The following is a 15910-nucleotide window of genomic DNA, read 5'->3' on the forward strand; positions in this document are numbered from 1 at the left end:
TCAGTCAAGGAAACCGAGTCGGATCGGGTTCAATAAGATTTGGATCGTATAAATTTAATCTAAATGTTTCATTTGGTGTGGTCTACTTCAATCTTTGGTATACCATATTTTTGTGTTTAAGACCTAAAATGATATTTTAAAATGTATGAACGGCTTAGATAAAATTGACACATCAAGGTGGACCCCACATGGCTATGAAAGAACTCTCCCAACCATATTCGTGCTTTTACCGTAAATGTATGAACGACGTGCACTTCACGGAAGGGGCAGTGAGTGCTTTTCACGCAAGCACCTACTGTAACGACGTTAGTAAGATATGTGGGTCTGATTATGGGGTATGTCTTATATCCAAACCGTCCATTTATTTGACGAGCTCATAGTAAGGCTTGTGATGAAAAATAAGACAGATCTAACTATCAAGTGGACCACACGAAATGTTTAACTGTGAAAATCATTCTCTGTTGCTATTTGTGGTGTGGTCTAGATGATCTTTGGATATTATTCATTTTTTGAATAATGTTATACGATGATCTCTAAAAATATATAAACGGTGTAGATATAATAAATACATCACTGTGGGCCCATATAACTTGATCTCCTTTGAACCGTTCGTACAACTCGGAGCTCGAGGAGCGTCCGCGTCAGTGTCGTCTTCACATGCCACAGCCAGCTGGCCTAGGCTACAGCCTACGGCATAGCTGGTGCTTGTACTAGGACGCAGACTGCGTACCAAGTAACTCAGCACGCTAAGCAAGCATACTGATTAACTCTGTGGGGTCCACCATGATTTAATTATTTTATCCACTCCGTCCATCCATTTTAAAAGATAATTTGAGGACCCTAGACCAAAAACAAAGTATATCCAAATGTCAAGTGGGCCTCACCACTAGAAACAGTGTGAATTGAAATTATACCGTTGAAAATTTCTTAGGGGCCACAGTAGTTTTGGGTCAATCTGTCATTTGTGTTATCCTTTCATCCATGCCTTTGTGATCTTATGAATAGGTTGGATGAAAAATAAACATCACTGTGGGGCCTACCAAGGTTTCAACAGTGGAAGTCATTATTCCCACTGTTTCCTGTGGTGTGGTCCACTTGAGCTTTATGCATTCTTCAATTTTCAACTCAACCATTAAAATTAGCTGGAAAAACGGATGTACAACGTGCATAACCCACACACATTCATGGTAGGCCCCACTGAGTTTACTCAGTGCCATAAAATAACGTTAGTGGTGCTGACGAAAATGGATGGGCTACTCGCTGTGTCTGTGATTTGTGAGCCCCACCATGATGTATGTCTTTCATCGATGTTGTTCATCCATTTTTACGGATCATTTTAAGGCTTGATAAAAAATATTACAGGTAAAAATCTCGGTGGACCACACCACAGAAAACAATAATGATTGCATATCCTCTATTAAAATCCTCCTAAACTCCGGATCGGGTCGGATCGATCGGATCGGGTCCATTCGGATCGGTCTGGTCGGATTGACCACGATCCGAGCCAGATTCGAAAACCATGGATCTAAAATGACTAACCCGATCCTCACCGATCCAGCTCATTTTAGTGCACTGTCACAAAAATGAAGCAGATTTAAATCTCAGGTCGACCACACCACAGGAAACGGTGGTGATTGACCATTAAAAATTTCTTGTGGGCCACATCAATATCAAACTAACCGAGTCTGTGCAACATCAATATCAAAATAACCGAGTCATTGAATTAGTTCGATCCGAGTTCAATTCGAATTGGGGTTCAAGTCAAGTTGAGCCCAGGCAAGCTCAAAAAATCAACTCGACTTAGCCTCGAACCGAGTCGAATCAAACTTTTTCGAGTATGAGTTCATGTACACCCCTAAGTCCCTTAGTCTAAGTAGCTGTGACCTTAACAACAGGTTGGATGGCAAATAAACATTCCGGCAGCCCCATAATATTTTAGTAGTCGAATTCAATCACCACTGCTTCCTGTGGTGTGATCCACCTAAGACTTGGATCTGCTTCATTTTTGGGCTCCTGCCCTAAAATGAGCAGTCAAAACTGATAGATTGTGTGGATGTAAGGAAAAATACATCACGGTGGGCCCCACAGTCAGGGATCCACCCACCCCAGTGGGTCCGGGGATCCACCAAAGCTGCGCCCCTTGGCATGGGAAGCGGATTGCGTAGTGAGTAACTCACTACGCTTAGCGTACTGAGTAAACTCTGCGAGGTCCACCATGATTTATGTATTTTATCTGCTCCGTCCATCCATTTTACCAGATAATTTTAGTGCTTGAGCCAGAAAAACGAAGCATATCCAATGTTCATATGGACCACACCACAGGAAACAGATGAATTGAACGTATACTGTTAAAAAATTCTTGAGGGCAACAGAAGTTTTGGATCAAAGCTTATATTTGTGTTTTCCCTTCATCAATGTCGGTATGATGTTATGAATAGGTTGGATGACAAATAAACATCACTGTGGGGCCTTAGAAAGGTTTCAACGGTGGAAATCATTTTCCCTTAAATTAGATGGAAAAAGGGATGGACGTCGAGGATAGATTACGTACATTCAAGGTGGGCCCAACTGAGTTTACTCAGTACGATAGGAGCATACTGAGTAACTCAGTACGCAATCCGATTTCCTCGGCATGCATTGCACGTGTCATGTGGTCAGTTTATTTAACGTGGCCTTGTGCCGCGGAGCATCACACGCAACTTCGTAAAGTGTAAAGATCTGGCAAGCCGAACGCGGATTGCGTCCTACCCCGCCCGTCTCCGGCTGGGAATGGGCAGGAGCTTTGAGTGGCCACCGTAATGTATGGTTCTTATCCAGACCGTCCATCCATCTTTTCCTATCATTTTAGGATAAAAGGCAAAAAAGATCCAAGGATCAAGTGGACCACGGCACATGAAGAAATGGTGATAATGATTCTCACACTTGAAACTTTTTTAGTGCCCACGTGATGTTTATTTGCTATCCAACCTATTCATAAAGTTACATAGACATGGATGAAGAGAAAACACAAATATCAGCTCCATCCAAAACTTCTGTGGCCCAAAGAAGTTTTCAACGGTAAGAGTTTAAGCCCTATTGCGTAGTCTACCTGAGCGTTGGATCTGCCTCATTTTTGGGCTTATTCCCTAAAATGATACGAAAAAATGGATGGACGGTGTGGATAAAACCCATACATTAGGGTGGCCACTCAAAGCTCCTGCCCATTCCCAGCTGGAGAGGGCCGGGGGTAGGACGCAATCCGCGTTCGAGACGACCATCTCTCATACCTGCAGTTGTATTTGGCTTGTTGCTATTAACATCACCTATCTGAACCATCCATTAGATTCGGACAGCAATCAGATGGCCTGTCATCTAAGAACAATCTTCTATATCCATTTTGCATTTCTCTAACTAGATAGTGCAGATCATCTGAGAGCACTAGGCCTAATGAACGGTCCAGATGAAACCGTGTGCATGGAAATATTGCCATGCACTCATCCACGGGATCATCACTCTTGCACTTTAGCTTTTTGGACACACAAACAGTCGCACGTGCCGACATCTTGCAGGTGTGGGGCCGATGATGCCGTTGAAAAGAATAAACGAAAAAAGAAAAAAGAAAGATCGAAAAGATCAGGTGGGCCCACTGATCTGGTGGCCCCCACAGGGAAAAAAAATAAGTGGACGCTAACAACGAAATCGATCGGTAGTCCGCATTCCACCTAGATGCGTGAACCACTACGTTCAATCAATCAATCAATCTGATGTCCGTAAGTACGGAACACATTTCGTATAAACAATCTCGACCGTCCATATTAAAGATCATTGATCAAATGGTTAATAATTGTTTGATTGTAGCCCATGAAATATGCGCTGGACCTAATGAAAAGTACGGATTAATGGATTGGACGGTCTAAGTGTCCCAATGCAACTAGGATGGTCCTCTAAGTAATAGGACATTTTTCATTTGAATTTGGACCGTCGGTATTTTTCTCTTTAGTAACTGTCTGTAGGATTCTCTTATCCATCAGATTTTCGAGGCATGGTCCATCAACGGTCTGGATTACCGGCCAATGGGCCCAACTTATCATAACTGAAAATCAATGGTCCTTGTGTAGTTTTCCACTCCTGTTTTCAGTTCTGACAGGTGGGACGGGTAGATCATTAATCCAGAACATTGATCACTTGCATCCGGGCCATGGATGAACCATGCCCAAAGTCCTCTAAAGATTGGAAGATCTTAGCCACAGATCTTGAACCATTTTTCCATTGAATGTGGCCATCTATTCGTAGTTTACGTATCAAAAGGTTAGGATTATCCTATCCATGGCATGTTCATAGACGACCCTACCTAATTAGTGGCATGGATCCCAAACACGTAGTCAATGTTCGCACGTGCACTGCGAATCACTTCTTCAACCTACTTCGTGCCCATAACAATATTTCTCGTGGCCGCCAATCGATGAGAAGTGAATAGAAACCCACTACAGGAATGAATTTCTTTTCCCATCCACCGCAGGGCCCAGTGGACCAACGGTCCAGATTAGGCCCTTGTCATAGGGCAATTCACCTGAAAGATTCAAGAGAGGATTCGGAAGCATAGTTGCTCCGACCATCAGGTGAGCCACACGTGGTTTAGAGATTTTTGGAAGGTGCAATATTCTTTTCTATGATGTGGCCCACATGATGATGGGATCGGCCTGATTTTTCGGTTGTATGGAAATCATGGTGTGTTCCACCTGTTTGAGGGATTGGATGTCATAAAAATGATTGGACATTATAAAAACATTCGCAATGCTAATCTACACCACAACTATTTGCAGCTTAAGAGGATGGGAACATTTTGTCCATGTACGTTGCCTTTGAGAGTCTGCCGCATATTAAATGAGATATGGATCCGTTGTATATTTTGAAAATTTGAAAATCTAAATGTCTATAAACATACGGCTTGAATGAGATTTTCAATATGTATTCATTATATATTTTGAAAATTTGAAAATCTAAATGGATATAAACATACGGCTTGAATGAGATTTTTCAATATGGATTCATTGTATATTTTGAAAATTTGAAAATCTAAATGTTTATAAACACACGGCTTGAATTTTAGCTGCATTAATGGATGGACGGCTTCGATTTTACCAGCTACTTTTTCACGCATTGAGCACCATTCTTCCACATCTTGTCGTCTAGCCGACACCACGAGGCCATCCAACAAAGCTATGTGGGGCCAGCATCTTGTTGGCTCTGGCGTTGCTTATAAGTCCTAGCGTTCATACGCTTGTATGAGGCTGCTAGCTTATTTTAGTAATAAGCTTTGCTACCTCATTTCAGCACCCCAACTCAAACAAGTGAGAACAAGTGTGAATGGAACCTTCTCTTTCTTCCAAAAAGGAAAATCAGTAAGGGGCCTTTTGATCATTACCATTCGGAAAATTCAACATGGGTCGAGGCAATTTCTAAAAAAAAAAAACACGCTTTTTTTTTTCCCCATAAAAAACCCAGATGCCTCCACCAATTCACACCACCCACCACATATGCTGGAGCAGTGGACAAGTGAAATATCTACGCCATCCATCAGAAGGACACCTCATAACAGCACACAAACCCAAACAAGTGAGAAAAAGTGTGAATAGGTCATCGCCCACTATTGGCAACCTTCTCCTCTTTCTTTCTGAAAGGAAAATAAGTCAAGGGTATTTTGGTCTATTTTCCACTTGGAAAATTCAACATGGTCAAGGTATTTTATTCTTCTTTTCAAAAAATCAGGTTTATATATATCTATATATACAGATAAACCCAGATGCGTCCACCAATTCACACCCACCGCCACATATGGCGTGAAAGTGGACAAGTGGAATATCTATGTCATACATCAGAAGGACACCGCTATGTAGATTCCCTATCCCAAGAATCAGGTCAGTCCATTACTCAGGTGGGGGGCAAAATTAACAGAACAAATGTGCTGTTGTGAGAAAAATCAGCTGATATTTTCTAACCCATCGAATCATTTCACCTTATCTTTGGGTAGTAACATCGACATAGTGAGGTCCACTTGATGGATGGCTCAGATATTTCACCTATCAACCAGGCTGGCAAACGTGGTGGCGTGTGCATTGCCGATTGGGTAAACGCGTGTGGGCTTTAGCAAAGCACTGATAATTAAACTAAGAATCGGATTTAACTAATAATATATATTTAAAGAGAAGCTCTCAAGTTGGTAGTTGGGACTATAAGTTATGGTCCACGTAGAGGATAACTTCCAACCTGTCGAATGAATGCAACATCCAAACCTTCCAATAGGTGGGCCCCACCATGAGGATCACTTAATGCAAAAATCATATCTACCTATTCATCATGTAGGCCACGAAATAGAAATGATATTTAGCCACTGATTAACAGCAAGCAAATACAGTTGTGGTCCATGAGTGGATTTGGCTGATTCTGGCCTAAGGGAATCCTGATTTTGGAGACAAGCTATTGGACGGATTGGATGTTGCACAAACATTGAAAGGTTGGAACTGAGTGGACTGTAACTTGTGGTCCAACTGGTTGCAGTTGGAGACCTCATACTGAAAATTGAGTTTTGACTTTCACCCACCATTTGCATCTTTTTATTTAAAACAAATTCACTCAGCAAGTAATTCAGTTGGAGTACTCTCGATGAATCTTACCAGGTCTGAATCGAGTCGAGCTCATCACCAAGTTTCATAGTGACTCGGCCCAATTCTCATCGAGTTGACTCAGCAAGTTTCAAATCCAGTCACTGTGATTTAGAACCATGATGGGCAGAACCACGAACCTTGCCACGACTCTGGACCACAGCAAGTGACATCCCATTGGGGCCTACATGTTGAGATGGTCCGATGATCGGACTGTCCACACACTGGATGGTTTGTTTGCTACATGGACCGCCATAAGAAGCTGATGATTCTGATCAGCACAGTGCGCAGATCACTTTCGAACATTGAAAGAAAATATTCAACGGCTCACATTCAACTAAAAATCCAAGGATAATATCATTTCTGAATCGTGATTATTGGACCATAATACCCAGAATACATGGATGGCTCAGATCACCGGACCATCTCAGCAACTGGGATCGGTTGGGCAACAAATGCGGCAGCAGCAGCCAATTGCTTTCATTGACTGCACAGGCAAAACAAACTCAACTGCAAGTAATCTTGCAATTTCTTCAAGGAACAGAGATTCAAAAGCATCAAGCAGAGTCCAAATAGCTGGCAGATTGTAATAAGAGATCTGAAATCATGAATTTGAAATAGGATGATAGAAAAATCGACCAATCGGAGCCAATGACTGCCAAAGAGACTTTTCATGACCATTTAATAGGTTGAATTGAAATTGAAAATGGAAAGACAGATTTCCGTGGCAAAGGTCTGAAATTGGGAATGGAAAGATGGATCTGTGCGGCAACATTTGGACTAAAAAACAAGCAACTAGTAATAGTGTGGGGCCCATTCAGAAATTCTGAAGCAATATCATATTCTAGTTTCTGATTTCTTGCGCATCCCACAATACATTCACACAGCAAACAGGACATGAACCCTCAAAAGCTGTGATGCAGGACAGTTTAGAAAAATATCAAAAGCTTAATTGATCTTTTCTTACACTATTCATATACAATTTATGCAGTTTTATCTAAGTTTTTACTGATCTAAATCCTTTATTTTTATTTTTTACATTTTATGCTTTTAAAAACAACAAGTTGTAGGATAGGATGTCTTCGATCATATCATACAAATGTATGGATGGATGTCATGTTTTCTATCGTCAGTATCCAACAGTTCTGATGTTTAAGCATGCGCACATATCACATCACATGTTTGATGCTCCATTGAATAGGGTTCTGAAATGCGGAAAAAAAAAAAAGAAAGAAGAAGAAGAAGAAGAAGAAGAAAGAGGAAGAAGAAGATTCCATCTTGTATATAAATAAAGAACATTCCTAAATGTATCTTCCAATCCACAAGCAAAAACGTAAACGTTACCTACATAAAAGCAGAAGCAGGAGCAGATTCTCTAGCATGAAAGCATTTCAGGGAAAAGGAAAGCAAGTAGCTCACCACCATCATCATCTACGCCTTATCCCAATTAATTGGGGTTGGCTACATGAATCTTGTTATGCCGTTCCACTATTAAGGGCAATACCTTCAGTTAGACCATAGGTCATTAGACTTTTCATACTACATCCATCCACGTCATTTTGGGCCTTACCCTTGGCTTTTTAGAGCCTTCGACTTCTACCAACTCACTCCAAACTGGCATGTTCTTGGTCTCCATTGCGCACGACCACACCATCTAAGTCTACTTTACCTAATCTATTTACTTTCAATCTATGTAATAGTCTATTACATTGTGCCCCCTGGGCCATGACTTACATCATGAATCTGAACAATATGACAGCAAGTAGAGTAGCTAAGAAAGGTATTTGTTTCAACGTTATTATTTTTTTCTTACGTGCCACTTTTATGGAATGTGGAGCTGTGAAAATGGTGGACTATGATGAAGATCACGTGGAGCAAAATTGGAACTATCCACTTATTAGGTTGGGCCAGACATGTACATTGAGTCAGACCATCAGCTGTCCATTGGTGTCAAAGGTGTGGCCTCATGATGAATTGACCATCTTGGTTTCTTCCCCAGATAATATTTATGATGTGTCCCACCCATTTGAACAGCTCAGCAGTTATTAACAAGTTGCACTTTGGCAGGAATGACAGGGTTGTTGTATGTTAAAGATCCCATGCAACGCTGTATGTGAACATTTCTCATTTGTAAAACGATATCAAGATTTAAAATTCCACGTTGTATTCAATAAGATAAAGAAAACAAACAAATTTGTTGATTGTCTTAATGGACTTTTAATTAACATGTCCGAACTCCAATAACAAGACGAAACCACTAATATAAAACCACCACTGATAAAGGTGGTTTTGAATATTTGATGGTGCCATGACAGTGATGGGGTTGGCGAGCGGAAGCCCAAAACTAGAGCTGGTGTGACATGTTATATAGAAGGTTCCTAAAATTAAGAACCTATAAGTATTCTAACATGTGAATGCTCAAATACATTAGCGTTGTATGCAGCCAAACACATGCATGTGCATAGAGCTATGTGTCTCCATCATACATGTCTGTAATTGCTTGTTTTTTTCCACCAATGTATGCATTACTGTTGTATCTATGTATGACTAAATGGACAGGATGCCTTAGATAATTCGCTTCCAGTTTCAACAATGCAGTAAATGAGAAGAGAAGATGAATTGACAGCAATCATATTCCAATGAAAATAGAAACAACAGCATACCCGTGTCTGCAGTGAATATAAGAAATCAACAGAGTTACACCAGGATCAAAACAACCAAACAGCAACTAGGCACCGGAAAGAGGAGATGAATTGATTCCAGCTTTATTGGCAAAGCTCCAGACCGGAATACGGCAACATACTAAATATATGAAATCGATTCCAGCCTGGAATATAGGAAGAAATTTCCTTCTCTGTGGCGGACACTAATTTCAATTCCCACAAGGAGAAGGAGAGACAATCAACGATGCGAACATAAACAATTTCAAACACAGGAGTGATAGTAACTCCTCCAAAAGAATGTGTGATTCGAAGCGACACCCTTGGCTGAACTGAAAGGAACTGAACAGATGACAGCATTTAGAATCATACCCGTCTCACGGAAATCATCTACAAATGACCCGGGCAGAAGGAACAATGCAGTGGCAGTCTGTACATATCAAACACTTGGAAGGGGGATCCACAGCTCATTCCTATGATACCAGCCAGGACCAATAAATTACCGGGAGAAAAAAGGAAGTACGAATTCGCCCACGTCCAACCACTTTCAAGGCACATATTCATTCTCAAGGGATGGCGGTGTCCGAGTACCCATCGCCACTGGGGCCCTTGTATGTCCAATAGACGTCATCTGCAATGCCTCCCCGATGTCCGCCTGGCGTTCCATCTCTGCCATCTTCTTATTTTGTCTATATCTTATCAACCACACCAACAGCATAACAAACAGAACCAATAATATGAACCCGCCCACCACAGGAACGGCAATCTTCCACGCCTTCGACTTGTTTTTTCCATGACCGGGGCTCAAATTTGGACCTGCTGGGACAGGACTAGGCGGAGCCACTGGTGCAGGAGCAGGCGCAGTAGACTCAACCACAATAGAGAAATGCCCCTGGTGACTCGTTGAACAGACATTGCTCGATTCCAAATCACTGAATTGTGGCAAAGCATCCAAATCAAACCAAACACACTTCGGAGTTGACCCACTCGGCGCTGTTTCGACATCTCTAAACTGAATCGAAATGGGTCCCTTCGATAGCGTTATATCTAATTCAGGCAAACCCGTAGCAGATAAATTCGTTGCATCATATGCAAGGAGGCCGAGCACGGGCGCTAAAAACCTATAACCTTGCAGACCATAATAGAAAGAAGACAAGTTACCCAAATTCTGGAATACAAGAATGAGCCGCAGGACATAAGGTTTAGCAATGATTCCATCAGGGATTTCAAACTCATTATAGCCATGAACTCCTTTGCTCCGCAGACTACCGCTGCGGAGTCTCATTGCGGTCAGCTTTATTGTGGATAGATTGGCCGGAACTGGAGCATTGTAGAGTCGTCCTGTCTTTGGGTGGACGAGGCGGACGAATGACCTGTAAGTATAGTCCTGAAGAAGCGCGTCTAGCTGCCGCACTGAAACTTTAGAAGATTCCGGCAATGACTGAGCTGTAACTTCTGGCGACGAAAAAACAATCCACATGACGAATACAAGATGCACCGAGAAACAGTATATAAACTCCATTGATCTATGCTTCAAAACAAACGGATATTCAAAAGATCGGATCTTTCTTCAAGGAAAAGAGACCATTCGGTGAATAAACCTTTCCCTCAGCATTTTTACAAAGAAATCTCAAAAGAACTCAGCTCGGATATCTATGGACTCACAAATCGGAGCACTGTAATTTCAGCATTGTTCATCGAAATGCCATCGGATTTTTACGTCTCTGTCCCAACAGAAATAATAAGCACCAGAAATTAAATAATAAAAACCACAATTTCTTCAAAATACCTGAATCAGGACTTTCAACAGAAACCCTAGAATCTCATACAGAGCGTCGATTTTCTAGCAATGCCGCTGCTGTTAAGCATTTCTCAAAAGGAAACCTCCAAAAGCTCGGATTTTCTCGATTATCCCAACATGAAACTTGCCAAAACCCTAGAGATCTCTAGAATCCATCATTTTCCTCCGTTCTCACACAAGATCTTGCATCGGGAGCAGCAGAGCTAGCTGAAAACCCTGCAAGGGGCCGAAAAGCTTCAATCCGTTGGCATTTTGAGCAAGATGTTGAGGAAATTGCATGGAAAGAGAGCGAAATCGCAGCTCGTTCGAATTGAATGAATTTCCACAGTATTTCCTGAAAATTGAACACCGAAGATCTCGAAATACCGGAACCAATGTCGAAAAGAAAGAAGATTTTAAGAATCGAGTCGAAGCTATCGGAATCGAAAGAGCTTCTGAAGATCGAGGGAGAGAACCCTAAAAAATCCAGAGCTCTGAAATGCGGAAAAGATCCCGAACCCGTGGCAGATAAAACACTGATAAACCCCGCTGTTTTTTATACCGACGAAAATACCCTTGGATTTTGTTAGATGGACGAAGATGTCCCCACCTCTCCGAAGTCACTCATCAGTAATCACTGAAGCGGTGAAAGGTAGGTTGAGTTATTTGATTGTTTGTAGACACGCACTCAGAAGATTGTCCACATCTAATACATGTGGATATTAATTGAACCGTCCAAATATATTGGCCCACTTCAGATGGGCCGTAAAAATATCTAAACATCGATTGGATGCTTCTGATTTCCGATTGGTGGACATCTGTTAGTTAAAATTAGGCCGTTGAAATTTTTTGTTTAACCATCAGCAGTTAGCTAGTCAGGAGATTATGCCATTTGTGTTATTTATTCTTCTATATTACCACTAGCTGGACCCATAATTTGGACAGTTTATTCCAGTTGTACAAGACTACAAGTGAGTGCATGTGCAAGTACCATCACGGTCCGCCATCATAGCAAACTTTTTAGTTTCCGGAAAATCAGAACCGTCCATCAAGTGGCACCCACCTTCGATTGGTTAGTAGTACAGTTCAAATGACACTACTTTTGTGGTGCAATGGGCCCATGGATGGCTTTCAGAATATTCTGATCCAACGGTCGAAAGCCTCTCAAATGGGGAGTTTAGATTGTCTACACAGGGCCAATTTTGGCCGAGGGGGACCAACCCCTGCAGATGAGCGGTTCTGATCAGAGAAGATACTGAGCGCCATTTATTGTACCATGCGAGACCATTGAGGGTTCCATTTAAGATCATGATCCACTGAAAATGGGAAAACGGATAGGCTACTCACCCTGCCACAGTGCTCTGTGGGCCCAACCATGGTGTATGTGTTTCATCCATGCCGTTCATCCATTTTTACAGATAATTTTAGGGGTTGATCCAAAAAATGAGAGGGAAATAAATCTCAGGTAGACCACACCACAGTAAAACAATAGTTATTGGATATCCACCATTAAAATCCTCCTAAGGCCAACTGTACTATTTGTTTGACATCCAATCTGTTGCTTAGGTCATACAGACCTAGATGAAGGGAAAAAACAAAGATCGGATTGATCCAAAACTTTTATGGGCCCCAAAAAGTTTTTAACGGTCGATGTTCATTTAACACTGTTTCTGTAATGTGGTCCCCCTGAGATTGGGATATACGTCATTTTTCGTCTCATATACTAAAATTATCTCGAAAAATAGATGGACGGCATGGATGAAACACATACATCATGGTGGGGCCCACAGAGCACCGACCATCAGCCATTGGTTGGTGGCAGGGGGAGTTGCCAATTCGTTTCCGCGAAAATGACTCTATAGCCAGTTTGATCAGATGATCAAAGCCATCCAATCGAGAGCCCGCAAGATAATGGTAAGGTCGTTTTCAGACTGACCGTCGCGATGTACTGTACGATATATGTCGAGAGGCGTTCTTGAAAACGTCCAGCTTCGAATGTACTTTTCATAGTCCTTTTCTGGTAATTTTTGCAAATATCAACAACACCAGCCATGCACATTTAATAGAGGTTCAATACTCGGGTAGACTGTGATGGATGATACTCAGGGACTTAGATGTGCTGCATATGTGGCATACCAGTGATTGAAATGAACTGTCCAAATCAATGACTTCCAGATTAAATGTATTATGAACCAAAACTTACTTTTTTTTAATTATTTACGACTTGTATTGGTGGACATTTATTGGACGGTTAGAAAAGAAAACATCCGATGGCCAGTTTTCAACAAAAAATTGGTCATAAATCAGAGAGTAGGATCCTTCGACCAACCTCATTTTCGAATTATGATTTATACACAGTGAATTAAACAATTTAAACGGTTTAATTTCAGTTGACATAGCACAAGACAATACTGTTTTAGTGCCTGCGTATCAAGCATCATATTCCGTCAGAGTATCAAATAGCTTCCCCGCTTTCAAGCGAGTTGATATCTACACCCACCCATGATAATAATCAGGCCATAATTCCTAATTTATAATATTAATTATACAGATTAGTACTATTATATTACCAAAAGTAAGAAAAGGGGAGCATTGTCATGTCAGTAGGAGTGGAAGTAAATGGTTGCTCTCTTCTTTAAAGCCCGCTTTTCCTAACGTTCAAATTACATTTACTCCTCGGTCCTCAGTGACGGTCCGTTTATCGAGATATATGCTAAATGCAACCGCTTCGCACGTGGAGAGGATTCGCACATGTAAAAGATCAGAACGGTTCGTCAGTCGATCCTTGGTGTTTAGATTCTGGTGATCAAAACTAAACAATATACGATCATCAATTGGGCCACATCTACACATAGAATCTGAACCGTCTGTCAGTTTCTTTTCACCAATCTTTTGGCTCTTGGACTTGCTTTGGCAGACATGATGATTATTTAACGGCATGATATTTTAGATAAGTTATTTTTCGTTGTTTGGAGAGCCTGATGAGTGGCTCTGATCTCATCCAAGTGCGCCTTTGTTGGAGGTGTGAAGCAAGTCCAAAAAATGAGATTAGTTGAACAATATTAAATAGGACCATTTGATTTTTCATTTTTAACCGTCCAATAAATATCCTCCAATCCGATGGTCAGATAATTAAATGAGTGTAGTTTTGGTTAATGATACATCAAAATAGGACCCAAGATTTGGTCATTTCATTTAAACTTCAGCCAAGTGCGCATTTTTTAGGTGCCTGTGTATCATCTATCGCACTCTTTCAGAGTATCAATTTATTTTATTTTTTGTGATATGATACTCAAGCAGCATAGGGCACTTGATACACAGGCAGTCAGAAATTTTACATATGGCATAAGAATTACTCGAATTAAACCAACTAAATTGTGTAATCCACTGTATTTAAGGAGCAGTTCGTGAAATCAGATTATTTAAAAGACTATAATATCTGATCGTGGACACTTGTTCGTTGAAATAAGACCATTAGATACTTTTCATTTTTAACCGTCCAATAAATATCCACGAACTTGATAGTCAGATTACCCGATGAGGGTGGTAATCTTTGAAAGCCCCATTCGTGCCAACTAGGCAATTGAGTGAGAGCTCCAAGCCGTGCATCAGGTGGGCCCTTCCTAGCATGTAAATCATCTTGACCATCCGCAAGTTTATCTGCACGGTCCATTCATGCTGGCCGGATGATTACTGGACCATCTTGATCTTTTTTACCACCGTGCATAAGGCGGGCCACTGTGATGTTTGTGACAAATCCACCCCGTCCATCGGTTTTTCCAGCTCATTTTAATCGTTGAATCCAAAAATGAGGTGGATCCAATACTCAAATGGGCCATACGACGGGAATAAGTGGGGAGTGGAATGTCTACCGTTGAAACATTCCCAAGGTACACCTTGATATTTATATGCCATCCAAACCGTTCATAAGGTCATTCCCACATGGATGCACTGAAAATTTAGGTCGATTCATAACTTCATTGGCCCCACGAATTTTTGAAAGGTGGGTGCTCAACCCCCACTGTTTCTCTTGGTGTGGCCCACTTGAGTCCTGGATCCACCTCGTTTTTCTGCCTCAGGTTCTAATATGATCTAGAAGAACGGATGGACAGGATGGATACATCACGTTGGGCCCCACCTAGCTTCGGACTGTAGGCAGCTCGTGTGTCCCACACAGCCACGTGTGCCGCGTGTCAAGATGCGTGTCGAAAGAGTGAGTGTGGGAAAAGAAAACCCTTCGATCGAACTCATCTGCTGAACGTGGATCAGGCCATCCGCATGGTAGGGCCCACCTCATGCAGAAGCTTACTGTTAAGCACGTGCGCCGCGTGTGAAGGTTCGAGGCTAAAGCAAGCGTGTGGTATTAACAGACCTCGGTCCGGTAATCTCGATGCCTTGACAGCTCGATTGCCCTTCCCACTCATCCGTGCATTTCTTTTCGTACACGTCGCAGACTTGTACGGAGTCATACCAATGACCCGAGAGCGGATTAGGTGAGACCGCCGCGGGGTAACAGTGATGTATGTGACTTAAATCCACACCGTCCAACCATTTTGAAAGCTCAAAATAGGGCTTGATCCCAAACAATGAAGCTGACTCATATCTACGGTGGACCACACCATGATTGAATCCCCACCATTAAAACTTCATGGATTCCACTTTATTTTCTGTCCAACAACAGGATAAAAGACCACACAAACGTCATCTTGATCCAGAGCATTTGTGGCCCACCTAAATAAAAGTACCGCACGTGATTTGGAACTGCTTCATTTTTAAGATCATATCCTAAAAATAGGCTTTAAATACAGATGGAATGTAGTCACATACAT

The 15910-nt window shown here is 41.7% G+C and overlaps 2 protein-coding genes and 1 long non-coding RNA gene across 3 annotated transcripts in view; 1 reads left to right on the plus strand and 2 right to left on the minus strand.

Annotated features, from left to right (window-relative positions):
• Positions 1-6973: 6973 nt before the first annotated feature.
• Positions 6974-7814, minus strand: LOC131253676 (uncharacterized). The gene is made up of 2 exons (XR_009175277.1): positions 7703-7814; positions 6974-7661 (listed from the first exon to the last, which is right to left on the minus strand). It is a non-coding gene; the product is annotated as an uncharacterized LOC131253676 (long non-coding RNA).
• Positions 7815-9256: 1442 nt separating this feature from the next.
• On the minus strand, positions 9257-11594 carry LOC131253675 (uncharacterized). The gene is made up of 2 exons (XM_058254786.1): positions 11091-11594; positions 9257-11025 (listed from the first exon to the last, which is right to left on the minus strand). Exon 2 carries the CDS (start codon positions 10821-10823, stop codon positions 9849-9851), a length of 975 nt encoding a protein of 324 aa, XP_058110769.1. The 5' UTR covers positions 10824-11025; positions 11091-11594; the 3' UTR covers positions 9257-9848.
• An 87-nt stretch (positions 11595-11681) lies between these two features.
• The window catches only part of LOC131254382 (uncharacterized), a 91221-nt gene continuing 86992 nt past the window's right edge, over positions 11682-15910 (plus strand). Inside the window, exon 1 of the mRNA XM_058255370.1 lies at positions 11682-11733. Coding sequence (XP_058111353.1) covers positions 11682-11733 — 52 coding nt within the window. The remainder of the gene's footprint in view (positions 11734-15910) is intronic.

This window comes from Magnolia sinica, chromosome 8, assembly GCF_029962835.1.
Source record: "Magnolia sinica isolate HGM2019 chromosome 8, MsV1, whole genome shotgun sequence".
NCBI classification, from domain to species: Eukaryota; Viridiplantae; Streptophyta; class Magnoliopsida; order Magnoliales; family Magnoliaceae; genus Magnolia; species Magnolia sinica.